The sequence below is a fragment of the Callorhinchus milii genome, unplaced genomic scaffold (genome assembly GCF_018977255.1).
Source record: "Callorhinchus milii isolate IMCB2004 unplaced genomic scaffold, IMCB_Cmil_1.0 Scaffold1, whole genome shotgun sequence".
In the NCBI taxonomy this organism is placed as follows: Eukaryota; Metazoa; Chordata; class Chondrichthyes; order Chimaeriformes; family Callorhinchidae; genus Callorhinchus; species Callorhinchus milii.
The window spans coordinates 40,604,426-40,623,111 of NW_024704742.1; the positions used below are offsets into that span (position 1 = coordinate 40,604,426).

Here is an 18,686-nt window from a genome sequence, read left to right on the forward strand (position 1 = left end):
ATTCTGGATGAATAAGATAGAACTTCTTCTCATTCATCTTCATGTACTGAACTGTAACTTTTAATTTCAGTCTGTAAATCTGACGTTGTTTGGTGTTAACCTGCATTGCCATTTAAACTATAGAATAAGCATACACATTAGTCAGCATTAGAAGGTGTGATAATAATCTGGTCATACAAGCCCTGCATGACTTTCTGATAAACTCATGTGTACTTTGGCTGCCAGTGTCCCACATTCACTGTAAACCATAACACCGATTTCTTCAGTCATGAGACTTTGCACACAGTTTGCATGTTCTAGATTCTTTGCTATCATTCCCTTTGTTTTCAGGCTGCAAAATTCCCTGAGATGCAGACTTAAAATATTCCCGCAAGTGTTGAAAGTGGAGTCACATTTGAATATTTTGTGCATTGCTTAAATTATAAGGCAGCCTCGTGGAATGTGCTTCATACCAGTCAAATTATACCAGTGATGAGGTCACTGTAATTGGACCGAAAATCTTTTCAGTTGAATCAAAATATGAAAAACTGTGTACAAAAGTATTCAATTAACCCACTTGCAACTGAATGAAGAAACTGCCCTTCAGAATTTCAACCTGGCTGCAACTCGTGTGTTTTGAAACATAGATCCAATGCATTTAAACAGAGCACGTCTGAATTAAATATAAATTTACTAGTAGGTGCTAATCTGAGACTAGTTTAGTTAGTTCCATTGGCTTTGTTTTGATTTTCTAATTTAATTCATTTACTGCTCACACTATCTCAACTCTTAAGTCATTCTTTTTCCAGATTTCAGTCCCATGGGCCACCTTGTTTCCTTCATTCTCTGTTTTTCCTACAATTTACAGGCTTTGAAAACCCAACCGACATGCCACCCAAACATCATTCTCTCCCACTTCTCTCTCTTGGCAATAGTTTTCACCATGGTGTTTGACTGTTCACTTAGGTTTCTCAATAAGGAATGACTCTGCTTTTAACTGTATGTATTGGAGTGTGATACGTGCCAATTCGTAACTGGAGTCTGGATTACCATATTGCCGCATATTAGACCCTAATATTGCTTCAACTTGTGGTTTAATTTTAAAAGCTAAAATAGCCAAAGTTATTGGGAAATTAAAAGAAAATGTACAACAAAATTGGCAGTCACCACAGATTCCTAAATGAGAACAGCTCTGGTTAAAGGATTGCCAAGAAAGTTAAGAACCTTATAAACTACAGTCTAAGGTTCTTAAATCTCATCAGCTGCATTTTCCAAAGGCTGACTTCCTTGATGTTTCCTTTAAAAAATTAAAGGAGCTGTTTTTGTGAAACCACTGGAAAATGGATACATTTTAAAAAAAGAAACAGCTTCATGCTGTTGGAGAGGGCGATAGAGTTGGTGTTCTGGAAGGGTAAGATCCAATTAGCCGAATGACCGCTTTCTTCTGAAAGTCTCTCGGGATGCCTTGTATTACTTTGTGAGATATGAACTGCATTGCTCCAGATTAGTTCTCCTACATGATTGCACTTTAGACCTGCTGCTTGCAAAATTACATTGAATTCTATGATATTAATATTAAATATGAATTCTCCTCAAATGCTTTCATCCCCCAGGTTGGTCAAACATCACCTTCTTTTCATAAATCCATGCTGACGGCTCTTAATTGTATCCTCCTTCTCCAGATGACCAGTTACTTAATCTTTTATTATGGATTCCCCAAATAAAATCAGTCATTCACTTCAAGGCTTTTATGGGATGTTGGGTGCAAATTGGCTGCCATGTTTGGCTGAAACATAGACAGTCACTACATCAACAACAAAATTACATTTATAGAGCACCTTTCACGTCGGGAGGACGTCCAAAGTGCTGAATAGTCAGGTGTCAGGGTGCGAGCATGGGGGAGGGATGGTTTAGGGGTGAGGGAAGGCAGAGAGGTGGGAGGGCGACCGAAGGCACGATCGAAAAGAAGGGTCTTGAGACCGGCTTTGAAGAAGGCAAGGGAGGAAGCGAGGCAAAGGGACCGTGGGATGGAGTTCCAGAGTGTGGGGGCAGAGAGGCTGAAAGCCCGGCCACCGATAGTAGGGCGGGTCGGGCGGAAGACATGAAGCAGGCAGGAGCCTGATGAACGGAGGGAACGGGCAGTTTGGTAGGGAATCAGCAGGTCAGAGAGGTAGGAGGGGGCAAGGCCATGGATGGCCTTGGAAGTGAGGATGAGGATCTTGAATTCGATCCTCTGGGGGATGGGGAGCCAGTGGAGTCGGGCGAGAGTGGGAGTGATGGGGTCGCGGAGCCTGGTGCGTGAAAGTACATGAGTTGCAAAGTTTTGGATGATCTGCAGCTTGTGAAGGGAAGAGTTGGGAAGGCCGATGAGGAGGGAGTTCCCATAGTCAAGCCTTGATGTGAAGAATGCGTGGGTGAGGGTTTCGGCAGCCTGAGGGGTGAGGCAGTGGCGGAGTCTGGCAATGTTGCGGAGGGGTTGGTAGGCTGTGCCGGTCATAGCGGGGATGTGGGGGAGAAAGGACAGTTCAGGGTCAAACAAGGCACCCAGGTTCCTGACTGGCTTAGTGAGGTTGAGTGTGCAGCCGTGGAGGCTGATGCTGCCAGCGCCTGAGGTGCGGAGGTGCTGGCGCGAACCAACTTACAATAAATTGAGTGATGACATAATGCCATCGGTGTTTCTGAATGTTGTCATCAGTAGTAAAGTGGTTCAGAATAGTCAGATGTTCCCAGTTTCCCACATGGTGTAAACTCTCAGACATCAAACAGGAAATCCTCCCATCCCAAGGTCAACTGGTTTGCAGATTTCCAGCTCACACACTGTGATACCAAAACAAATAGTAACATTGCAATAAAAACACTAGTCAAATCTCAGGAGAATTTTTACAGGCACCATATTAACTGGAAACAACTTATATGTATAATGTTCACAAAAGATTATGAAAGATTTCAGTTCTCTCTTTTATATATTTTCATTCTCTGACCTTTTATTTCGAATCTAAATAACTCTTTTATCTTGCTTCTTACTCCCACTCTTCATTTTAGAGGCAGAAGGAAGCTTAAATCCACGAGACCTGGTTTGAACTGAAACAAGCTTTAATGTCCAAAACAACAATTTAGATTTATATAGCAGTTTTCGTGTCAGAACTCAAAGCGCTTCACACAGCTGATTAGCAACTGCCTGAGGGAGGGAGGGGGGCTGGGGGCGTGGGGGGGTCAAGGTTGCTGACAGTGAGTGCAAAAGACCTTGGGATGGGGTGGGGGGGAGGAGGTGGCAAAGCGGAGACTGACATCTGAGTAGAGTTCTACAGAGTGGAGGGTAGAATGGCTGAAAGCTCGCCCATCAATGGTGCAGCGGATTAGACAGGGAACATAAAACAGGCTTGTGTTTACTCAGCGACCAGGACAGTAAGTCACAGAAGATGGCAAAGATAGGGTGGGACAAGGCCATGGAAGGATTTGAAAGTGAGGACGGAGATCTTTAAATCGATGACAAGGGGATAAGGAACCAGTGGAGCTAAGTGGAGCCAGGTGTGAGCGAGTTCTAGATGGTCTGCAGCTTGTGTAGGGAGAAGCTGGGAGACCAGCCAACAGAGAGTTCAAACAGTGGATCCTCAGCATATATAAAATTATGTTATAACTATGTTATAAGCGTCAAGAAGTTCTCTGCCTTGTGCTGGAGTGCATTTATCATAGCTGAGTACTAATTGGCTAGATATCATATTGCTGTATAAACAGTGGGATGTGCGGCTTGCATGAACTATTATTCCATTAGGGATGTGAATGGACAACACCAGGAAACAACCTCCTGTGAGAGTTAATAAGAAACTTCAATGGGATCCAATGGATCTTTCAAGTACATCCTTAAATCTGCTCTGACTCTATATTAGAAATGTTGTTGAGCCACGCTACTAAAGTTGAATTGAACTGATTGATAGCAGTTTTAAGTTTGTTTGCACTAGTACCCCCAGAGCACCCTCCACCTTAGAAACATATTCCAGCACAGAAAGCCAGTACATGAATGGATCATTCACCGGTCCCATAGCACCAGTAATTATCATGTCGATGTCTATAACTACTTCTAATTGAACTACCTATGGAAGGAACTCCAGAATGAGCAGTCAATCATTTGGGGAAAAAGCTGAGATTTTATCTCTTCCTAAAATGGCCTTGCAGGGATGCGTCTCAAAGTATAGTAATACAGTAGTAATATTACTCATTTTGCCAAATTTTCCAGCATAATTCTTCAACACTTATGGACAGGAATCTAGATCTTCAGCTATTTTCCTCAGAACCACCAAAGGTGGTCTCGTACATTCAAATGTCTGATTGGTATCATTCTATGTTTCTGTTGGCTTTGTCCATTCTGCTTTGTGAAATATTAGGAATTGTTTCCAAAATGCTTTTCAGAAACAGGACTGAGCACTAGATGCTATATGGTGTATTTATATGGTACCGATTAAATAAACGCTATTGAGGCATTGGTAGGATGCAAACTAATATGATTTGTGGTTGATCACTCATCTTATCCCATTGGAACATCTAAATATGCTTCACCTAGTAGAGTAAAACAAAATAGGATTTTTCATAAAAGATTTGATAATTCTTACATTGTGTGACTGCTCCTTTAGAGCTGGAATCTGACTGCTACATCCCAGGCTATTGGTTGAACTTAGCCACAAGCAGTATTGAATATTACTGTCCATTCCACGAGCCTTCAGCTCCCCTCTCAACTCTCTACCCCCTCCTCGCTCCCTCCCTTCCCTCCCCTCACCCTGACCATTTCCCCCCTCCTCGCTCCCTCCCTTCCCTCCCCTCACCCTGACCATTTCCCCCCTGCTCGGGTCATGACCCAACTGTGCAGCGCCTTGGGACGTCCTCCTGACGTGAAAGGCGCTTTATAAATGGAATCTTGTTGTTGTTGTTGTTAAAAGCAATGGGAGCAGCAAAATCTTCAGATTTGACCATTGTGTTTCGCCCACAAAATACACAAAAGACATCTCGACAATGTGATAAGGCGCTAAATCAAATGCAAGGATTATTACTATTATTAAGTTGGAAAGAAGAGGGTGAGGCAAAGATTACACCTCTTGCAATATTCTCACTGGTTGCAGAGAGGGGCATTTCCAATTCTGCTTCAAAGGATATTGGCTTAACTCAACCGAAAGCCTGTGAACCAGGAATCCATCTGCTGGATCAGAAAAAAAGAATCAGACTATTGAGAGGGAAACAGGTTCAATTGGACACTCATTGTATTGCTGTTTGTGAACCATTTCTGGCTTAGATTAGCTGTAAGGTTTGCATTTCATAAAAACAGTCATTCCACTTAAAATGTATCACATGCCAATGCTAAGCACCAACAAGTAACTTATTTATTTTATCAACTATCTGGAATATGTTAATCATTAGTTGGAGTTCAAACCATTAAGACAAATTACTTGCTGTGTTTCAGTAACGTTTTCAGACCAGGATAAGTATGTGTATTTTAATATTTATTTTTAATTCTGTTGCATTGTTGGCAGCATCTGAGTCAATTCCCTCCAATTGTATGGAAACATGGATTTATTTGGTCTGGAAAAATGTCTAACTTTTGAACCTCATCTATTTCTACTCACATTACCTAATAATTCATAGGTTGTAGAATGTTTCTCTGAGAGAGAACCTTAGTCAAGTTAAATGTAAGAACAGGAAACTGTTTGGAATAAAAGCTCTTACAGCAATGTCAGAAATATAATATTAAAATATTGCTGCTGCCTGTGGAGAGATCATCTTGTGTTGATCTTTGCTTATTCACAGCTGTTTCATTGATCGTATAAATCTACACTTCTCGGACGTAAATTCCACAGATGAAGCAGCCAGATGTCTGTGAGTGCAGGATGACGTTTATTCATTTCCAGAGAAGAAAGCATTGCCTTACTATGTTAATTGCTGCCATAAGGAGAGGGCCTGGATTATTGATGTTTGCACATAGAATTGTAAAAACGTTCATTTTACAAATGACCAAGTGAAAAGGATATTTGTTGTGCAAGATTGCAATGTAAATTAAAGGAATATCTAAAACATATCAACATGAATATTCTACGCAGTTAAGAGCCAATATCACTCAGTACCTTAAACTTACTTTGGTTAATAGTCCATTTTACAGTTCCATAAATTTTATAGGTTGGATTTTGCAATTGATTTGGCAGGAAATCTATTGGGATTATTTATATTGCAATACAGCAGTTCTCTCTTGTAGGGAAATGGTAGTAGAGTTAAGCAACAAACAACCTCCATTCTTATGCAGGAAATAAAGTCTTCCAACAGATTTTCCCCAGTGGTGAAATGTACATTAGAAAAGTGAAAAATCTTACTGAAAACAATATTTTATAGAGCCAGGGATGTAGCCACTTGAGAGTGTTTGCTGATCTCCTTAGCTGCAGCAGTTGAGGTGCTACAAGAACAACAACAAATTACATTTGCATAGGGCCATTCACGTACAATTGACCTCCCAATCCCTGTGACGAAGGGAAAACTCAGCCCGGTTTCCTGCTCCTGATCACTGGGCAGAGGCCTCTGCTGTAAGTTGTATTATACGTGGATAACTGTCCATGCTCGGCTGTATAGCCTGTCAGCACTCACTGTCAAGGCTCACTTCCTGATGATGGATTTGTGGGCAGGCATTACACATGCTCATTTAACCTTCATGGTTAGAAAGAGAAATACTGAAAGTGAAATACATCTCCAGAAGAGGAGAAGGGAAAATTGGAAGAAGAGAGAAGAGCCAGACCCTGAGCAGTCAAACTGATGCAGAAGATCCTGAAAAATATGAAATCAAAAAGCATCACCATATCAAATATTATCTATTTAATGGAGGGGCATCATTTGCTGACAAAACATCACTATTAATCCATCCAGTTGATATTGGTTTCTTTAACCTGTCAACACCTAGGAGATGTGAACATCAGTGTGATTAAGGATGGGAATGGATAGGAATATATTGTTACTATATCAGGAAATCTCTGAAAACAAAGAAAACCAACTTGTTAAAAAGAAAGGGGGAAGTAGCATGAGTCCAAAGTGATAAGGGAATTGGACTGGGAACATCCTCATCTATCTCCAAATGTGTGAGACCACATTATAGAATACAATGGTCAATCTTTAAATGATCAGAATTAATTGGGATTGTAAATGTCGATGGGAGCACCAGGCCAGAAAGAACTAGGATAATAAATATGATTTTAGAGGCAATATTGTAGCTTAATGCTTAATAAATCTATTGAAATTCTTTGAGGAGTAACTAAATTATTGAATGAGAATATTCAGCACTTGTAAATATACTTGTATTTTTCCATTGAGGGTTATATTTCTGGGTTTTAAAGAAGGCTGGATTAAAAACAAACTTGGCAATAACAAAGCAAAGGTTATGATAGATGAGGAATGTGTTGTCTGTCTAGAAGCATTGACTGGTGGAGTTTGCAACTCATCTGTTCCATTTCCTCTGGTATTCACACTCCTTATAAATAATATGAAAAAAATGTACTTCTAGTAATATATTTGCCACCAGCACCAAGCTATTTAGTCGAAAGGCCAGTGTAGAAAATATTAAAAGCAAAGTGATCTGACCTAAGAAAACATTCAAGTAAATAAGGTAAAGTACCATTGCTACAATAGGTGTGTGCAAAATAACTCCTTGCCCATTACAAAAAGATGGGGAAAAAATCAATGATTCACTCAACATATCCATTCACAGCAAGATTGTGGCAACCTGTCAGATCAAATTATGAGATTATATATATATCAAGATTATTTAGCTAGTGAGTTGAAATATTTTATTTTTTCCCCAGGATGTTTCATGATGTGGTTATATTTGGAATATTGTATATAATTTGGGGCTTCTTAGGTTCAAAGGAACATTGATCCATTAGCTAGAAGGAGCAGTGACATATTTAATCCTAAACTATTGGTTCATAATGATGCATTGGATTTGCTCTCCATGAATAAACAGAGATCCAGAAGGACCTGATCAGGTTTCAAAATCCTGAAAGCAGCAACAACTTAAATTCACATGGGACCTTTCATGTAATGAGGGCATCTCAGAGAACTTCACCCGGCTGACTGGGAGCCTGAGCTGATGAGGGAGGAGGATAAGGTGGACAAAAGCATATTCAAAAATGATGAATAATTTGGATACAATTGACTCACTGGCTCCTTCTGAGGCTTGAAATAATTAATGCGTGTGGAGTCCTGTACTTCAGTGGTTAGAGCACTCATCTCGCAAGCGAGAGACCTGGGTTTGATTCCCTGCAGGACGAAATGTTGGGCAAGTTTCCTTACTCCACATGCCTCCGTTTACCTAGCAGTAAGTAGGAACCCAGATGTTAGTCGATTGGCATCTGGGGGTAATAACTCCATCAAAAAAATAATAGATTGGTCACTTCAATCCACAACTGTTTGTGGGACACTGCTGTGTGCAATTGGCTGCTGCATTTCGCCCACAAGATATACAGTCAATTCACTTTACAGTGTATTCTGTGAAGTGCTTTGGTTCCTGAATTTTAAACTTTTGCAATTTTAACTCTGTCTCCTGGCAATTACCTGCCACATATTTATGAATAATTGACTTGCAAGGGGAAGGAAATGTTGATAATGACTGGTTTGGGAGGACACTTAGATTGGACCCAATTGTCCAATGCTGAAGTGATCAGAAGTAAGAAACAAAGTACCATTTGTACCCTTTGTACATAGGAAATATAATCTAAGTCTTAAATAAAAATGATCATATTAATCTCCATATTTTGAGTGTGACTACAACAGGGATAAGTTAGATAAGGTAAGATAGAAGGATCTAAAATAAAAGATTTCCAGTGAAATCTTTAATGAGGAATTCTGTAAGAAATCCAGCAGGAACTCCACTCCAGAAATGATTGTGTCAGAGCACAGTTTCCATAAATCAGTGTACTCTCTTTTACAAGGAAAGAATTCCCATTTGCGTAACTTGGATTCTTTACAACGATCTGTGATGTACTACATTTTAGACTCTATTGTTTTGAAGGTCCGGAAATTATGCCCATCTGTTAACTTGAAAAAAATGGTCACTTAATTGTTTGTGAGACACTGCTGTCCGCAATTCGCTGCTGCGTTTCGCCCACAACATACATAGTCAATCCACGTTACAATATATCCTGTGAAGCACTTTGAGACGCCTCAACAATGTGATAAGTCGCTATTTCAAATGCAAGGATTATTATTATTAATTTAATTGGCAAACTCAAATGCTTCATAGCACAATCGTATAATTTTCGAACCTTAAGTGCAAACCTAAATGACAAATGTTGCCAATCATTTATCTTAATTGTTTCTATTTGTCTGGTTTTCAAAGAAAAGACAGCGCTGAGCCACCATAATGGTATGGGTTACTTCAGGTGGCAACAAGGTTTGTTAGACCAATATTCCACCAGCTGGGAGCTAATTTACTTAAGATGCTCTTTCTCTCATATTTCTACCTCCACTGAGCTGGTTGGCAGATAGTAGTGAAACCTATTTCATGTCATGCAAGAGCAATTTTGAACACTTAAGATTCTAGTAAAATGCATCAGACTACGGTATTTCAAAAGAATGTTGGATACTAATTTATTTTCTTTATTATTTTCTTATAGATCTGAAGATGTTAGCCTTGCTTTATCTGGCAGGCTTGGTGCACTGTATAACCAGCCAACCACTTATTAGCAAAATGAAAGGAAGAAGAGAAACCGCCAATGATTTTTCCAGGTTAATATGTAGCGTGCCTGGCCTGCCTGGACCTCCAGGGCCTCCTGGAACCAATGGAATCCCAGGCCCCCATGGGCGTGTTGGCCTGTCAGGGAGAGACGGGCGAGATGGCAGACAGGGTGAGAAGGGTGAAAAGGGGACTTCAGGTAAAGCATTTGAACGTACTTTTAAATTAGGTGTCACAGTGTTTTACCAGTTGTTTTGCTGAACCAACTGTATAAAAATAAATGATGGACAAGGCAGGAGCATTCTCTTTGACACCTGAATATCACTGGAGCCAGTGGGATCTGCAGAGGAATTGGATAAATTTCGACAGGATATTTCATGGAATCTGAGGGATAATCTCACCACATTCATTGTGGTTTAACGCCAGACAAAGCTCATTGAAAACTCATGAAAGGAAGGTCAAGCACTGAAAATGCTTATGGAATAATTGAAGTCAAAATTGACTTCAATCTGACGTGAAAGGCACTAAACAAATGATTATTATTATTATCGCCCAGTGTGTAATGTGCTGTATTTTAAACGCCAAAGAAACAATAATCAATTAAAGATGATGTTGTCCCCCCCTCCCAGCTCTGTGACAATGATTGTCTATTGCCAGCCATTGCACATTTGGTCCGCAGTGAGCAATCCTGAGTTTCCAGGATACCAGTTGAACTTGAAAACAATTAGAGTTAAACCCTCTTCAGATAGACATTAAAGATCCCATCCAGAGCAGCAACATAGTAGAATTCCTTATCAAGCATTCCTGATAAGAAATATCACACATTGGACCTCAGCATTGTAAAGGTTATCAAAGATCCACTCCCTACTTAAACCCATCCAGTATAACTTTCGTCCTGCCCCCTGCAAAGAGACAGCGCACGTCTAAATGACGCTCTCTCTCTGTGACCAAGGCTCCCTCTGCTCATTCTCCGGCATGAAACTCCGCTCCCCGATCACCCCAGTCCTTGCCAAACTGCACTGGCTGCCTATCCCAGAGAGGATCAATTTCAAGATCCTCACCCTCGTATTCAAGTCCTTGCACTCCTCTGCACCCCCAACCTCTCTGACCTCCTCTCTCCTCAAAATAGCACCCGTTGCCTTCGTTCCTCCGGGTTTGGCCTCCTCCTTGTCCCCCGAGATTTCCGCTCCACCCTTGGCGGCCGTGCCTTCAGCCACTACGCCCCAAGGCTCTGAAACTGCCTTCCTCACTCCCTTCGTCTCACTCCCTCCCTTCCCATTTTCAGGTCTCTGCTGAAGACCTTTCTTTTCGACCGCGCCTTTTGTCACCTTCCTCCCCCTCCCCCTGGCTCGGTTCTGGGATCCGTTACTGTAAAGCGTTCTGAGACACCGTCCGGCGTGGAGGGCGCTATATAAATCCAAGTTGTTGTGGAAGTTGTTGTTGGACCTCTCCACCACGGTTAACACAATTGAACACCCGTCCTCCTCTACCGCCTCTCATCCCTCATCCACCTTAGTGGGACTGCACTCACATGGTTCAAATCCTATTGTATAATAATAATAATAATACTTGCATTTGATATAGCGTTTTTCACGTCTTCTCAACATCTCAAAGGGCTTCACAGAATAGACTGTAAAGTGAATTGACCATATATATGTGGGCAAAATTTTACCAACCTGCAACATCTCAGCAAATGTTTTTTCCTCCCACCCCCACCAGCCACCTACAGGGTATCCCAAGGCTCCATTCTCGGCCCCCTTCTTCTCCTTATCTACACGCTGTGTCTTGGCGATGTCATCCGCAGACATGGGGTCAACTTCCACATGGGGTCAACTTCCACATGTATGCGGATGACACCCAAATCTACTTCTCCTCCTCCAGCTGCAATTCCCAGTCCACTGATGTCCTGTCAGCTTGTTTGATAGACATAAGACCTGGATGAACGCAAATTTCCTTCAGCTGAATGTCGGCAAGACGGAAGCCATACTCTTCAGCTTGCGTCAATGTCTTCTCTGCTGCAGGACTGAACTCCTCAACCTCCACTGGCTCTCCCTCAGACTCGCCAAACCCATGTGCAACTTAGGCATCAGGTTCGATCCCCAACTTTTCTTTCTACCCCACATCCTTTCCCTGACCATGACCACTTTTTTCCACCTCCGTCACATTGCCCACCTCCATTTGCACCTCACAACCAACGCAGGCGAAACCCCTGTCCATGCCTTTGTCACTTCCAAGCTGGACTATTCTAATGCCCTCCTTGTTGGTCTCTGCAGCTCCACTATACACAAAATTCAATTAATTCAAAACTCCGCCATTGTTGCATTTCTAATTTATGAAGTTTGGGTCAAGACTCAGAAACAGAGGGAACCAGATACTACTATCATTTCTTTATAACTCTTGCTTCTTTAACATACCTCTTACAATTCTCTATTCTTAAACATACCTGCTTTGTATTTCTTAAAACTTGAAATATACTTCCTTTGTATTTCTTAACACTTTCTAGGCAATTTTGTAATTGTTTATTTTTAAATAACTGTTTGTATTTATCGGTACTACATCTTTCTTACCTAAAGTAAATCATGAATTTCTTCATACACTTTTTGCCTGCCCATGAGTGTTTTTATACACCTTCACATATGCCCACTTTTCAGATTTCCAACATACAAGGTTACGGAAGACTACAATATAGTCTCACAACACCTCTATATATTCACACTGAACTCAGACTGAAAGAGTTAATTTTTTATTTTTTTTGCTAACCTTTTAAAGCAATACATTTAAAACAATATCCAGATCTTTTGAATAATTCCTGTATTAGCCTGGATCAATTGGTCAGACTATTGCCCCTGAGTCAGAAGGTTATGGGTTCAAACCCTACAACTTTGAATTCACAAGTCTAGGCAGACACTCCAGTACAATGTTAGAGATGTGCTGTATTGTTAGATGTGCCGTCTTTCAGATGAGATGTCAATCCAATGTTGTGTTCTGTTCAGGTTAATGTTACTGTATGAAAAAAGAGAGGAGTTTCTCCCAGTGTCCTGGCCAAGATTCCCCCAAACACAATTAATCATTCATTTTATGGCTATTTGGGGACATTCCTGTGCAAAAAATTGGCCATGTTTGTCTACGAAGTACAGAGTCACTACACTTTACAGTATATGATGTATATAAGTGTGAGTCCTGTAGCTTAGTGGTTAGAGCACTCGCCTCCCAAGCGAGAGACCTGTGTTTGAATCCCGGGTAAGGCGAAACATAGGGCAAGTTTCCTTGCTCCACATGCCTCTGCTTATTACAGTAAATAGGAACCCGGTTGTTAGTCCATTGGCGGTAATAATACTTTTTTTTTAAAAATGTGGTCACTCAATCTATGACTGTTTGTGGGACACTGCTATACTGATGTGTTTCGCCCACAAAACACATAGTCAATTCACTTTACAGTATATTCTGTGAAGCACTTTGAGACCTCTTGATAACGTGATAGGGCACTATATCAAATGCAAGAATTATTATTAAGGCTTGAGATGTCCTAATGTGAAAGCAGAAAGTGTTGTTTGTTTCAGGAATAAATTAGATAGATAGATTTCTGTTAGAAAATAATATTTCGGGATACAATATATAGTTTGGATCATGACTGCCAGGATAGTGGAAGGCAAACTGGATGGACCTTGATCTTCTTTCGCCTAGCAAATTCTTATGTTCTTAAGCGTTATATCAAGTGCAAGGATTTTTTTNAAAAAGGTAACCGCAATACATCCCATTGCAAACCTTCTGTGTGACTTAAAAAGACTTGTTGTCCCTGTCGTCTAATGGTTAGTATTTGGCACCCTCAGGACTGTGACCTAGTCAGGAAATATTTTTTTTCATCAGGAAGTGGCACAAAAGGCTGAAAGTAAATTAGAATAAGCAAAGGGAAATATCTACATATTTAAATTTGGTGTTAGTTATGCCATGAAGTTCAATGATAATTCAGTAACAATAAAAGAAAACAAAGTTGGCACTTCAATATAGCAGTCAACTTTTTAAACATATGCCATGTGTAAACCATCTGCAAACACACATGTACTATTTGTCGTAGCTCAGTGGTTAGAGCACTCGCCTCACAAGCGAGAGAACTGGGTTCCATTCCCAGCAGGGTGAAACATTGGGCAAGTTTCCTTACTCCACACGCTTGTTTACCTAGAAGTAAGTAGGAACTCGATTGTTAGTTGATTGGCAGATCACTTTTCCAGGGGTAATAATAAAAANTAATAATTTGGTCACTCAATCCACGCCTGTTTGTGGGACACTGCTGTGCACAATTGGCTGCCACGTTTCACCCACAAAATATGCAGACAGTTCACTTTACAGTATATTCTGTGAAGTGCTTTGAGACGTCTCGAAGACATGGTAAGGTGCTATATCAAATGCAAGGATTATTATCATTTTCCATCATATGTAAACCCTTAATTGTATAATTTACCAATCCTTTCCATTGGTTATTAATGACATAATTAAGCACATTTGTGATTCCCTCTGTACATATGTGTTTATGTACATATTTACACATGACACTTTTTTTAAAGTCAGCTGGGATTCTGACACATGTAATAACCCACCACCATGCTTAAGAATATCGAAACCAAACAAGGTTCCATGTATGATACTTACACAAAGAAATTATCTCTCGCTGGAGGGATGCATCTTGCTTACCTAATTCTGGAAAATATTAGGCACAGGTTGGCAAGAGACAAGGTTTGGGTGCACTGGGGTACCCCAAGTTTAACTAGTTAAAACCACTGTTAACTGAAATGGGTCAATTCTGTATTTAATTCTATTTAATTTAAATACATTTTTTGATTCAGAAATTTGTGAGTGATACGGAAAGGTATAGCTACCAATCCAGAGTGCAGAATATACAGTTACACAAGTTTTCTTATTAGTTTCATACTTTCTCTTCTTACTTTTCCTGTGTGTCTGTTCCAACTTCAGGATGGTTAGTAACCGATTATACAAGTTTTCACAACCTTCAAGACCATCTGGTTTATTTTGCTGATATAGTTTCCTTGTTTTTACTCATCACCCCATAAAGACTATCTTATTAAAAAATTCAATGGATGTATTTCCATTAACTACTCAGTACCGGCCTACTGGTCTTTTCTAGGAAGGTTAGCAGTCAGTGCTTTCACACAACAGTATAGACATACAGGAGTAACATTTCCATTCAACATCATATATTGTTGGCCATTGATGGGAATGCTGAATGGAGTTTTTGCCCTCACAGTATTGGTTATGTTATATGCACTAGAAACTGGAATAACATCGGTATAGATGACCTTCACTTATGACTGTTACTGCTTTCTGACTGAAAAAAAATCTCATCTGTCTGGATTGGATCCAAGCTCAGATCCTGCAGATAAAAGGAGAATTCACTAACCTACTATGTCACTAATTCCTTCCTACATCATTTATTTGCCATTGGGCAAAAAAAAATGCTTCATTATCTTGTTCCGTTTATGGAAGTACTTTAAATCGAAAATTCCTTAATGTGTTTTAACAAGATGTTGCTGAGCCTCAGGGACCCCAATGTTTGGTGGGCAAATTTGAAATGAAAAGAAAAAACAGTGACTGCTGGAATATTTCTAATGTGTGGCGATTAAAGGCTGCATTAACTGTTATTGCCAATGCCAAAATACTCATACTTGAAGAATCTAACAGTTTTCTAAAATATAAATACAACAATATGTTGCATTTATATAGCGCTTTTCATGTGCGGTGGGGTTCCAGAGCGCTTCACAGTGACAGAGTCTGAAAAGAATTGCTTTGATAGGATAAATCGAGAAAGACTATTTACACCAATTAGCGAGTTGGTTTAAAAAAAGGGCATAAATTGAGGATTCTCAAAGTACAACATACACAATCACTGCACTTTACTGTATATCCAGTAAGTGAACCACTTTGAGATGTCCTTCCGACATGAAAGGCGATATATCAAATATAGGGATTATTATAGTAAAAAACAATTTTTTTTCACAGAATATTGTTTGAATATCTTTACCACAAATGCCTGTTCAAGCTGAGAACAACTTTTAAAAAAGAATGGTATGAATATTTGAAGAAAAATAATATTAAAGGGTATAGTGAAAATCAGGAGAATGGGATTAGTCTATCGCCTCTTTCTGAGTAGCAAACTTTCCATGATTCTATTGCATAAGACTACAAGTATTGCTTTAGATGTCATCATGGTACAATGATTAACTTTACCATGGAAAATAATATGCTTTTCCTAATGTTCGTTCTATGGTTTTTCCTGATAGCACAGCTAAAATCAGGAACTTGTGAAGTAGGGTGCCCTAGTACTGGCCATCCCATGCCGTACCGTTGTCGTAGATCCACAAAGAAGTTCTAATGTGTTCCTCTGTTGAACCAGGCACAATATGTACTCAAGCACCCTTAAACAAATGTTCATCCCAACATTTGTGCTGCTTTGTTGCATTGGTTTAATAACTATTCTTGCACTGGATTCATTTTCTTCCAGCATTAATCCTTCCAAGTTGTACTTTCTTATTTGAACATATGATGAATGTACATAAATCATTCAAAGCTGTAATCAGCCTGCATCATCAACGTGAAAAACATTCCCCTTGTAGCCATGGGAACACTCTACAGAATAGATTTATTGGTTAGGTATTTGGATTGTGGCATGATCACATAGAGGTATGTAACAGTCATGGTGTGAAGAGAAATGCAATCCAGACTGCCTTGGTTCGGCCAGCCTAACTCATCTGCAGGACTTGGAATGGCAGACCAGTCACTCGGGTCAGGAAATCCTGCCTCAGCTCCTGTTATCCCTGCAAGCCAAAGCATTAATGGGTAGGGTGTTTCTAGCTGGATAAGCAGTGGGAAAGCTTGCCAGATGGTTAGACTCCAGCTGTGGGGTCCCCAAGCCTTGAATCCTGCTAACCCGAACCTAATACTTTCTGGGATTAAGTAAGCAGAGTGCGTATTCCATTCCAACAATCTATCTCTGGGATTTCCATGTGGAGGTGGGATGCATGGAAATCTCAGCTTGGTTTGGATACTCTGAAGAATCGTGAATGGCACTCGGCTGACCAAAATAAAATTCAGTAATCCTAAATAGACTTTAGGTAAAATGTGAAATTTACTCTAAACCATTTACTCTATAAAAAATGTCACATTTCTATCATACTGTAGTTCAACATAGTCATCTTGTATCTCACCTTTTTTTGCTCAAAATATCACCTTTGGCATCTCTGCCTCATCAAAGTTGGGTCTCTTAAAGGAATGAATCAAATCTGTAGAGTTCAACCAATCACTATATAAAGTAATATTGCAGAGGGTTTACAATACAACCTCTGACCTCAGTTAGAACAGCAACAAAATTACATTTATATAGCACCTTTCACGTCAGGAGGACTTCCCAAGGCCCTGAAGCTCCCAAAGAGAATTGCACTGGGTGATTAATGGTTCAGAAAATGCAGTGTTCAAAATTGCACAGAGCATTCCTCAAACTTCTCATATCTAGGGCTAAATACACGCTTAAATATCCAGGGCTTGGTAACAAACGTGACTGATTTGCAGAGAAGTAAGCTGCCGCTTAAACTCCACATTTCTAACTGGTAGAACCGTCGCTCAATAAATAGGGGTGTGTGTCTGAACTGTGGCATGAAGATGGTGGCAGTGCTCTCATGCATTGCATGCTAAGTTGTGCTGTTCAGCAGGAATCTCACAGGGAGTTTGTGATAGCTGATATCCACCTAGTGAGGGCTCAAATCTCCACTTATCAGATGTTAAATGTCAAACAGCCAATAAGTAACTATCCTTCCTAAGGGTATAGGTAAGCAGAGGTTTCTTGGGACTGAGCTGACTCGAAGATAACACAACTGGCAATGTCAGAATTGAGTTAGCTTTCTGTGTACTCTTGGTAGCCCATTTCCTGAGCCAGGTGTGTCCGCAGTATTCCAGGCTATTGTTAATGACAGCCCAGTCAGCCTGGCTCATCAGCAGGACCTGAAGAGGCAGATCAATTACTGAAAGCAGGGATTCTTCCCACTTGCCTCCCGTTAACCCTGTAAACCAAAGCCTAATGGATAAGCAGTGGGATGCTTGCCAGACAATGTTTATAATGGCAAGCTGTGTTGTTTAGCTCATTAAACTCCAACAGCACTCCAACGCACGCTCTAGGGCAATTGTAGCTAATCTTTTTGGTCACTAACCAAATAAACTTTCTTGATTGAAAATGTCTTGATTTATGACCACGCCTGCGCATTGCCACTCAGTAGCTACTGGAAACAAAACATTGATTTTAAACAGACTGATCTAGATTAGTCCGAATGTTAGGACAGCCATGGGCTGGCCACCACTCCTTTCGGGTCCCAAGCCCTAGCTCTTGGCAACATTTAATTAATGCTTTCCGGAATTAGATAAGTGGAGGGAGAAAGAGTAGCATTCCATTCCAGACACAGGGAAATTTCTATGTGTAGGTGCAATTCTCCAACTGTTTGGATTGAGAATTGCACATACACTGCATTAAGCATGATTAAGCTGTTTTTTTTCACATCAAACATTGATTGACCACAAAAAAAATCAAGTTGCACTGTGAGTATGTAAGGAAACATGGAATGCAAGCTTGGATTTTTTGGTCTGTGCATCACCTCATACCTGTTTGGCCACCTGATTGATAAGAGGTGTGTTTTTTCACCTTTGACCTGCTGCTCCAGACACTTATTAAATGACGCTTAAATCATTTATCCATTGTAAAAATAAGGAGCATTAAATGATGTTTATCCACAATATTTTTTAAAAATTACATTTTTGTGGTTTTCTTAGTCAAGAAAATGGGTGGGGAGAACACAAAAATCTCAGGTAAATTCAGTGAAAATTGGGATTAATTTTGGAACCTCAATAAAATTCTAGAATACGAGTCCAATATAAAAACACTAACTTTATTTTCTTTATAAAAATGATAGCATCTTCACAAACTGATCAATTGTTTTTCATCAAGACTGAACATGTG

General features: G+C 40.1%; 1 protein-coding gene across 2 annotated transcripts in view; it reads left to right on the forward strand.

Annotated features, from left to right (window-relative positions):
• Window positions 1–18,686, forward strand: part of LOC103175798 (C1q and TNF related 7) — a 42,699-nt gene that overhangs the window by 18,783 nt on the left and 5,230 nt on the right. For both annotated transcript variants that reach the window (XM_007889000.2, XM_007888999.2), the window contains exon 2: window positions 9,615–9,872. In XM_007889000.2, coding sequence (XP_007887191.1) covers window positions 9,623–9,872 — 250 coding nt within the window. In that variant the 5' untranslated portion in view covers window positions 9,615–9,622. The remainder of the gene's footprint in view (window positions 1–9,614; window positions 9,873–18,686) is intronic.